General features: G+C 44.6%; 1 protein-coding gene across 1 annotated transcript; it reads right to left on the bottom strand.

Moving 5' to 3' along the window:
- Positions 1-3,449: 3,449 nt before the first annotated feature.
- Positions 3,450-4,957, bottom strand: LOC138875904 (uncharacterized). The gene is made up of 5 exons (XM_070154784.1): positions 4,924-4,957; positions 4,466-4,814; positions 4,225-4,279; positions 3,795-3,865; positions 3,450-3,744 (listed from the first exon to the last, which is right to left on the bottom strand). The coding sequence occupies exons 1-5, from the start codon at positions 4,955-4,957 to the stop codon at positions 3,450-3,452; spliced, it is 804 nt and encodes a 267-aa protein (XP_070010885.1).
- Between the last annotated feature and the right edge of the window lie 5,899 nt (positions 4,958-10,856).

The raw sequence follows: 10,856 nt of genomic DNA on the forward strand, positions 1-10,856 counted from the left end.
AGAGCGTCGATCTACTCGACCTATGAGCTTTGAACCTTACGAGGTTCTCGAAACATCGCCGACAACGACTTGAAATCGAGGTTCCTCTGGAACCGACGACAGTTCAGACAAAAATACTCTAAAAGACCTTAACGAGCGAAAACAAAGCCTACAAAAAAGCCCACGGGCAAAAACAACGTAAGAGCCATTGTTGCTAGCTAAGCAAGCCCACGAGCCTCATATTGAAAGCTCTCTACGACCAAACAGCATAAGAGCCATTATCGCCAGCTAAAAGAATTTGACAACTTGAGGATTAAAATGAGCTCGAATTGTAGCCCGATTTGGAGACCGGATCCAAAATAGTTAACTATGCAAGCCTTCTGGCCACATACTGAAAGGTCTCTACGACCAAGCAGCATAAGTGCCACTATCGCCAGTCCAAAAATACTTTGGGATCAATTAAAGCTCGAGCCGCAACACGACTCAGAGACTGGACCTGAAGCTGTTGAAACAACCAAACGCCCAAGAGCAGGAAATAAAAAAAAACCATTATCGCCAACCCGAACAAACGCAAAACTCGAGGGTATATTAAGCTCGAGTCGGACACCGACTCGGAGACTGAACCCGAAGACAGTTAAAGCATTCAAGCCTAAGGGAAAATCCGGGATCGAATCGACCCATTGGAAACTCCAACAAGCAAACATACAGAAGATACAAGTTGCGGGGTTTCCCCTCTTATTACTACATATTGATGACAAAGCGCAATCTCGGCTTGCGTCGTATAATGAAAGCTATATATGCACAACGAAGAAGGCATGGAATATTCGTTCCCCCTTTTTTTTCCGGCAGCTACGGCCCGGCGGTCTCCTCCGCATCATCCTCATCATCGGACATCAGGAACTTGGCATCGAACTCCTCTCCTTTGGCTTGTTCGATCTCCTCCGAAAGATCAAAGCCTCTAGCATGAATCTCCTCAAGGGTCTCCCTCCGGGATCTGCACCTCTTGTACTCCCTGCTATTATTTGTACGATCAAGGGTCTTCTTCAGCTCGGCCTTAGCGGCAGCGACACTCCTTGAATGAGCCGCCATTTTTTTCCCCGCCTTGGTAATATTCATTACAACCTCTGTTCGGACATTCACCACCCCGGTTTTTGCCTTTGATAACTTGGATGAGAGTCTCGCGATCATCTTCGCCCGAGCGGAATCATTCGTACGAGCGACCTGAATTTGCGCCTCTGGAACAGATGTCATGGCCTGAGCCCTCTCTTTGACCTCAGAATGGGCACTAACACGCGCTTGCAGCTCAGTGAATTCACGTTTGGCTTTGCCGACCTCGCCCCAGAGTTATTCCAGCTCATCTGCCTTGTCCTTCAACTGAAATAGCAACACGTCGAAGACGGCAAGGCAAAAAAGGGAATACAGGCCAGAGCAAAATGCAAAATACCTGTTTCTCCAAGAGGGCCTCTCGGGCACGGCTTCGGTCCACCCCACGCTGTAAAGAAACGAGCTCACTTTCCTTTGCCGCACAGATAAGTTTGAGGGATTTTTGCCTTTCTTGAGCCTCCCGCAACGAAGCAGTTCGGCTTTGAGCCTATCAAAAGCCTGAAGAAGAAAAGCCAGGTGAGTAAAGGGATGAGAAAGGATCACGGGGCCAGAACATCCCTACCGCGGCCAAAAATTCACCACAAGGCTAAAACGATAAGCCTCGTCGAGGGCCGAAGCAACGTCCGATGCTGCATCAATCCCGGAAGCTTGCCGGCCGACCGAATCGCTTCCCCTCAACCACTGCGGAGAAGGCACCTCACCACAATCCTTCTCGCACCACGGAGCACCTTTCCTTTTGCCAGCGCTCCTTGATTCCTGGGCTATCAATCTCTCCTCCTTCCTCGGGGAACCCAGTCTCGCCTCGAATGAGCTTTTGGCACTTGTGATAGAGGAATCAGGCGAATCAGCAAAAAGGAAGCTATCCCTAAAAAGGGGGGGGGGGAGAACGCCAGGCACCTACCATGATGCTTCGCCTCCCATCTTCCTTTTGAAAAATCTCACCACCAACGCCTATCGTGAGCCCAGCAACTTGCCAGCCTACGAGTCCATTAGGCTAAATCAGGGACCTCACCGGGCACCAATGAGTTGCTATAAACAAAGGATAGAAAGACATCATTATGGGGCCAACCTCATATGAAGAGAAAGACAGTTCGAACAGAGTGCTTACGTGAGGAGTTCCATTTCTCAGGAAACGGTAAAAATTCTCCGGGGATAATGTCGGTCATCCGGACTCGAATGAACTGACTCATCCATCCACGTTCCTCATCCTCCTCACTGCCAATCGCAGAAGCTCGAGTGGACCTACGCTGAAGAGCAACTAGGCCTCGATAACATAATGGCTGGTACAACCTTATAAGGTGACTGAGGGTAAACTCTATCCCGGCCTTATCAGCAAAATATCTCATCGACTGCAGTATCCTCCAGAGAAAGGGATGAACTTGCGCCAACGTTACTTGATACCTTCTACAGAAATCAAGCACGACCCAGTCCGGGGAACCCGACGCGAGAACATGGGTATACACGCTCAAGAAACCCTCAACATACGTCATGACACTCTCCTCGGGGGAAGGTACTTGTAGAATCACGCATTCTCCCCATCTGCACTCTCTCTTGATCACCCCGAGGTTCTTCTCCCTCACCGATAAAATAATCCTCAACAAGTGCTCCCGATGGCCCGAAACATTGGGAGGTTTCCCCGGCGTAGCGACCCTCTTCGAGGCAGCGCACCCCAGGCCTCGCTCTTCTGGCATCGAGGGAGAGCCGCTGGCGCCAACCAAAGGTGGAACACAGGAAGGAATCCCCTTCATCCGAGGATCAAGTGTCGAAGCAGCGACCATGACTACGACAGAATAAGGAGAAGAAGAGGAGGATCCAGGCAAAAAACTTCCTGAAGCAAAGAAGTGGAGGGACTCGCACAAAGCGCTAGGATCTATAGAGTACATAGGCTTATCAAAGACTACAAAATCGCCGCTTGAAGGGCGGATAGACAAATATATAGGGGCCAGGCAACAACTGCTCAATTGCCCAAGAAGGCCAATTAATTCTGGTTGCATTACCGTCACCTTCTCCTTGGGGAGTGCACTGGTAGAATCATCCCAGTCTACCACATAATTCATAAAATCAAGGGACCTTAGAAGACCCCCGATGTCACAAATATCGGTTTGGAGGAGATACCGACTCAACCTTAGGAAATGGCTAGTCTCGGCGCCCCCGGTCCGTCCTACGAAAAGGCTCCAAAGGGCCGATGCTCGATGCTCGATGCTCGGAAGCAAAAAAAAAGAAAGAGGGAAAGTAGCAAGAAGGACTAGCAGAATAAAAGATCCTTTCATACATTGACAAAAAGGAAAACCACCTTTACACGATTCGTCTCCCAGGTGGGAGAACACATGGAACAAAAAAGAAGGCACACAAAAAGGGCTCGAGCACTACTCCTCGCCACTATCATCTTCACCCCCATCGAGGGCAATCAATAGCGCCATTCTTCCCTCCGTCACACGAGCCTCCTCCAGGTCAGCGAATAGCTTGAAGCCTTTGGCCTCGAGTTTTTCGAGGACCTCCCTCTTCGCCTCCGCTTTGGCATGTTCGACAGCTCGGACCAGTTTTTGCTCAGCCGCCAGGGATATGTCACGAACCATTGCATGCGCTGTGGCTGCATCCTCCTTATAAGCGGCAGCATCTCGTTCGGCCTTAGACTTAGCTGCGGCCAAAGTAGCAGTCTCCCTGTGAGAGTCCGAGAGAAGGCCCCGGGATGTCGCCAATTCCCCAGTCACAGCCTCGCTCCGTCCTTCAGCCCGGAGATCTCTGCTTCCAATTGACTAATCCGCGAGCTGCTCTGCTCGACCTACAATGAAGGGCAAGATGGTGAATATGTGAATACAGAATATGTATGGATACAGAGTAAAAGAGCAGGTATGAGAAAGGCAGAATACCTAAGCAGCAAGAGCGGCCTTCTCCCGGAGCACCGCCTACAAAGAGGTCCGAAGCTCCCCCAACTCTTTATCTCCCCGGGCGCCACGAGCCTCCGAGTCTTGTAGCTTTGAAGCAATGTTATTACGCTCCTTCTCGTGGCAAGAAATCTCCCTACGAAGCCAGATGATGGCATGATCATACATCTCTTTACATTGCGGCACAACGAGAAAGTTAAGAAAGATGACGAATAATGCCCGAGAGCGAAAGAAACGCGCAAGGAGAAGGTGTCACCTGCTGCAGGGACTTCTCCGCTACTTTAATGGCACCTGAGACGTCGAGATCAGATCTGTCAATTATGCCATAAAAAATGTTGGCAATGAAGCCTCCCCCTTTGAAAAGGGTACCGACCGTGGCGCCGATCATCCTTTCGGCATCCCTCAGCTCTCCTGATGAGACTGGAAAGTTCTGAATAAGATCGTTCGGGTCGCCGATTTCTCCAAATAGCAACCCATGTTCTTAGAAAGACCCAAACCCCGATCTATCAGGACCAACGGTTCTGCTAGTGGAAGCTACATCGAATCTAGCCGCACGATTCGAAGCTATATCAGCATCCTCTTCGAGGACCCTCGGCTCCTTAGCCCTACCGGACTCAGCCGTCCCAGACTTAGTAGCCTCTGACCGGGGCACCTGTAAATCTCTCATGCCAGACCTCGTTTTCCTCCTCAACAGACTTCCATCATCGTCCTCCACCTCGACATCGGGGTTCAACCCGGAGGTTAGGGCAGCAGTTTCATCAGGACGAGCAGTGGCCGCCCTGTCTTTCCTTTTCTTGTTCATATCAGGCTCCAAGGCCTCCGCTTCACCATCGGGGGTGGTCTCATCTGCATATTCTCACCAAGGCCTTCACCAACACAATAAACGCGATACGTTGTTGCTTAGAGATCGGAATGAAATACAAAATGCGGAGCACGAGCGGTAAAGAAACCTCACCGTGATTCTTAGCCACCCAACGCTCCTTAGCCATGATGGTCCAAGACCGAATACGATATGGGAACCTTTCATCCAAATGCCTGATCTATCCCGCCTAATCTGGGACCATCTCGAGATACCAAATATCGGTTGAAGATAGCACAAAGGGGCTATCGTGACAAACAAAAGAGTAATTGAGAAGTGGCTAAAGGGAAGTTCACTTACGTCGATCGTTCCATCGCTCCGGAAAGGGCATCGTCCGGTCCAGGATGATATCCGAGGTCCTCACTCGAATAAACCTCCTTATCCATCCCCGGTCCTTCCCCTCTTCAACACTCGTGATGAAAGACATTTTGGACCAATGTCGAAACTTGATTAAGCCTCGATACAGCCGAGGGCGGTACAATCTGATCAAATGGCTAAAGTAAAAACCTCGCATGTGACCCCTTCGGTAAAGTGCTTGAGCATTAACATGATCCTTCAAAAGGACGGGTAGATCTGACCGAGGGTCACCCGATATCGGGCGCAGAAGTTAAGGATAACCGGGTCGATTTCCAAAGGAGGAGATTCGACAGATTTATCAGGACCCAGGGTGCATGGGTAAGTATATATGTAAAGAAAGCCAGCCTTGAAGTCGGTAATGTTGTCGCTGGGGCCGGGAATCTCTACCTCCACTGCCTCGCTCCATCGGTAGTCCTCCTTCACTTTGTTAGCATCGGTCACGATGCTAAGATATCGAGATACGTGCTTATATCCACCCGGCGTAGACGGGGGAGTCTCGATGTCGAAATCCTTCTACGTGTCAATATCGACAGGAGTCCATTGCTCTAAACTGGGAATCGATTTGTTTTCCCCCTCAGGTAATCGGGACGACGATGCAGTATCATTCCGTCAAGGGACCATCCTAGAAGTCCTGGCCATGATAAATGGTAAAACCTTCCTGTGAAAAGAGCGAAAGATGTGAAGATGTCAAATAGTAAAATTCTGATTCATGGGCCTGAAGGAAGGGTGAAGATGGGGAGTATCTAGCAACCGGTACATTTATAGGAATCGTTGGGGAAGCAGAAGAGACGAGCCTACAACAGTTCGTGGGTTTCTCGATTACCGCATTTGACGGCGGCCCTGCACGGTTCTCTGGGGCATGGCATTTAATGATCTTAGATGGTTGGCGTCATGGAAATAATGACCTCGAGACGATGATTCAATATCATTTCCTATTACTTCGTTCTAGGAAACGCGGAGACTATCTGTATGCGGTGAAATCGGGGAATCCATTTCCTGCCATTAAGGTATATTCAGAATGTCATGTCAGCTCCTTGAGGCAGTGGGATCATGATCAGGCTCCTTATCTCGAGGACCATCCGCGGCCCTGCAGAGGTTCCAAGGTTAAGGGATCTGTCCGCGACCCAGCAAAGGTTACGAAGATGGGGAACTCCCGAAGCAAGCAGCTAGAATCAATAGGCTCTGGTGTCATGTCTAGCCATCCCATCCCAGTATATTTACACTTAATACACTCTGTACCATACCGTGTTCCCTCGCCTATATAAGGGGAACCCATACCACTTTGTAAGAGGCTGATGTTGCTCCATTTCTCCACCAAAGTAATAATATCTCTCTCTCTCTCTTTCTCCTATTTTGTTCGTTCTCACTGGCTCGAGGCCGCTTTAACATCTATTCTCTTCTTGCTTATTTCATGCTATATTGCGCAACTTTGGCCGTAAAGAGCCTTGCTTGATCGTATCTTTAATTGTTATCCTATTCCCGGTTGCCCCCGATAGCTCGAGCTCGATTCGAGTCCTGACCCCGAGGTCCTTATCGACGGCTTTGCATCCGGGACACAGGCCCCTTCGGTTTGAATACTTTCTTATTTTAGCTCTCATTTCATCGTTAAGCTTCACGTTCTTAGTATCAACTTCTCTAACAACTAGCTTAGGAATAGAACAAGTATTTTTAGAATCCCATTTACAAATTTAATTGTTGTTACCATTTCCACGGTAAACACTTGCATCATTATAAAAATAATCATTATTATAATATATTTAAAATGTTAGAAATTGAAATTTCAAAATAGAAATATTTTTTGAAAGATAAAATCATACCAAATAAGAGTTCAAGTCGTAGTATAACAGTCACATCGTAATCAAAGAATCGTTTATATCGTGTCAACCTTTGTGCTTTGCCATAAATATGAGTTATTATTTCACTATGTGTAGACATGTGATTTTTGACCCTCCCCAAGATTTTACATATTTTAGCACTTAAATACTTAGTTTAGGCCTAATATAGTTATTTCAACTCATTTTGACTCTTTTACATTATTTTTTATCACATAAATGAAAATTACAAAAAATAGTTTCATTAAGGTTTTGTAGTCATTTTTAATCTTGAAAAAATAATAAAAAATAGGTTTGTTTTAAACGGTTAGTATTATTTTAATAGTTATTTTCTTAAGTAAGATTAAGTAGTATTTTTAATAGTTATCTTGTTTGCTATATTATTTTTATATACAAAAAGGAGGAGAGAATAGAATTAGTTTTTGGACCAATTTAGTCTTGCTTGTAGCCCAATTAAACCAATTCCTTAGCCCATTAACTCAAAATCCCAAACCTAGACACCCATTTAAGAGATATACACAAAAACCCTAGACAATAGGGACCTTTCTTCTTCAACCAATATACAACACAAAAACGCCTAGCAGCTGACATACAAAAAACGAGAAACCAAAAAGTCGACCGAAGGCCAAAAAGCTGCGGCTGAACAGACCCGTCTTCGTCTCCTTCACACACCCCATCCTAAGTCGCCGGACTTCATACCACCCCCCTTTACCAACTCACCAGAAACCAACCCACAAACGACCATCCTTCAGCCGCCCTTCACCCTGCTGCCGTTGTTCTCTTCATCTTCCTCCTCCAGCAGTTCGCTGAAAAAGCGAGCTCCAGCAGAGAAATGGCGAACTCGGAAGCCGTAGACCTCTACCATTGAAACCGGCGAACACACACACACATACATGGGACAAAAACGTGCAAAACAAAACAAAACTATATAACAAAAGGGGATTTGGAGTGAGTTTTCCGTTCAAGTCATCGAGGTCAAGTTTTCCAGCGTGGTGTTTGGTAATCGGGTTTGTTCGAGTTTGCGATTTTCGCCCAGATGCCTAGTATGTAGCTCGCTCGAAGGTTTCCTGTCTTAGAACACTTTCAAATTCAAAGAGCCGAGGTTCCTTCTTATCTGTCTGACTTATGAACCCGTCATTTGCTTTTCTTGGTGTTGTTTTGAGATCTTGTTGTTAGCTAATGACTGATTCTTATTTTTTAAATCTGTTTGGACTGAATTTTCAAATATGAACATTGTTAAATTCTTATTTTTGTGTATATATGTTAACGCGTGAGAGAGCAAATAATCCTAATGAACCAGTAAGTGATTTCAAATGGAATGATAAAGGAATCTGGGTCGTGGGGGGTGGTATTGGACGGGATAAGAATCTGGTTAATTGGGGTTTAAACGCGTTTGAGCTTTGGTTACAATTTACACGTGTGAACTGAATTCAATATCAACTTTACTTTTATATCATCATTTTGCTATTGCTAGTAGCATGCTTAGGCCAACAACACTCGGGTAGGCAAACCTTATGATTTTATTAGTTTCGAGGCGAGAGGTCGTTCCCTTAGTTAAATTTATCCGGAGAATGCCCCGAGGGATTTGTATATATTTATTTTCAGTCGTACGCCCCGAAGTGAATGTAAAGGGAGGCCAAAAGTAGAAACTTATAGTATTTTTATTTTTATTTTTCCTTTACTTCGGTGGGGGACGACCTGGAGCCTCTTGTGTGTTTATTTTCCTTTTTTTTGTGTTTTCTACCTCAATTGAATACTTTAAAAGCCAACTAGATCGAGTACGCAACCGTGACTTTCACGAGACTTGGGAAGTGCCTAACACCTTCTGCCGAGTCAAATGAACCCCCTTACCCGAACCTCTGGTGCAGACTTGATTTTAGAGTCTAAAATATTTAAAAATGGAAAAATTATTTTTAAAAAAACGGTGACTTGACACACCGAAATCAAAGTCAGGTGCCGACTCTGAGTTAATTCCTTTTGAACAAATTTTTGTCACTTTCTAATAGAAAACCCTTTTGAGTTTTACAAATCTCTTTTAATATTTTTACGAGATTTAGTTAGGTTTTAAAAAAGAGGTATGACATCTCTGGCGACTCTGCTGGGGAGTTGTAGGTTCGAGCTGGTACTTGATCTTGTTGGCTTTTAGGATATTCAGTTGAGATGTTTGTTTTCTTTATTTGTTTTGTTTATTTGCTTTGTTTGTCTTATTTTCTTGTTTTGTTGGTTATTTGTTTATTGCTTTCCTTAATGTGTTACTGCTTTATAAAATGTCATCATTTGCATAACCACGAGTCTTCTTTCTGCAATAAGTCTCGGAGTACGCGTCGCGTGCACGAACTCTTTGTTGAGTCACCCTTAATTTAGGAGGGGGGCCGTCAGACGTATGGAGTGGGTGGAAAGCTTGAGCAGCCACCATTGACCGAATTGCTTTGTTAGTGAACCCCAAACTTTGGTCAGCCTTTAGGTTATTTTTATTTGCATAATGTCATTTAGACCTAGTAGAGCTCGGTCCCAAGTACCGTGTCCCTTTGTAAAAAGCCTATCCAAATTTTGTCAAAATGGGCCCGTGACCCAAAAAGACATTCAATCATCCCTATGTGATACATGTTGCATCTTTGAGGGTAAAAAGGTCAGCTGGCAGACCGATGCTTGGGAAAGAAGGGTGAAAGACGAAGCAAGTAGGGCCCACTTATATTTTTCTTTTACTACTTTTTCAAAAAAAAAAGACAAAAATGAAAATGAAAAATCTAAAAAAAGATTTTACACTTTCCCATTATTTTCAAAAAATTAAAAAAAATGAAAAAGAAAATCCAAAAGATTTTACACTTTTCCATCATTTTCCAAAAATTAAAAAAAAGGAAAAAAAAGAAAATCCAAAAAGATTTTGTACTTTCCCACCATTTTTCAAAAATAAAATAAAAAATTATTTTTTTACATTTTCCATCATTTTTTTACAAAAAGACAAAAATATATAGTTTTTTCAAATTAGATGCTTTTTTTTAATTTCTATCCCGTATCCAATCTTTCCGAACTACGCATACCTAATTCTCGTCTTTCGGGGTGATATATGTAGGAAACCCACATAGGGGCCGGTCTTCCTAGTAAGTCTTAGGTTCTTGGCTTCTGGGGTCGTAGCCAAATCTTGCATGTATAACCATATTTGGCCACATCATCCGTTTTTGCAAAATAGGATTATTTTCTCAAAGTAGTTTGTTATCTACTATCTTAGAGCCTTGAGTCTACAATAAAGTGTCCTCTCACTTCAAGGGCCATTCCTGTTGAATTTGCATGTCTAGCCATTTTTGGGCCATATCGGCCATTCTCGCAAAATGGAGTCATTTTCGCAAAAGTGGTTCAATTACCCATGTCTTAGGATTTTGAGTCCACAACTAGGTGTCATATTACTTTAAGGTCCTTCCTTTTTGAGTTTGCATCTTTAGCCACTTCAGGCCATATCGGTCGCTTTTGCAAAATAGGTCATTTCTGCAAATTAATTTTGGGTCATGATTATTGGGAGTTCGAATCCATATAAGCTTTAGTGAGGTTTGTCCATGTCTTTGAGGTCATCTTTGTTGAGTTTGCACTAATATCCACAGTTTGGCTGCGTAGGTCATCTTGCAAAAATAGCCTTAGTCGTGCCTTGAATGTGTCCAATAGAAGGTGTCGTGGCGTCACATGTGTCTTGAGTCACTAACTCTATTTGGTCTTATTTTTCCATTCAGGTATATATCAATTTGCTAGAGTTTGAGCACGACAAATACTCCAGGACCATTCTAGTCAAAACCATTGCATGCACGAGCTGCTTGAGGAAACTTTTTATTTTTTAGTCTATCTTAGGTT

The sequence above is a fragment of the Nicotiana sylvestris genome, chromosome 1 (assembly GCF_000393655.2).
Source record: "Nicotiana sylvestris chromosome 1, ASM39365v2, whole genome shotgun sequence".
NCBI classification, from domain to species: Eukaryota; Viridiplantae; Streptophyta; class Magnoliopsida; order Solanales; family Solanaceae; genus Nicotiana; species Nicotiana sylvestris.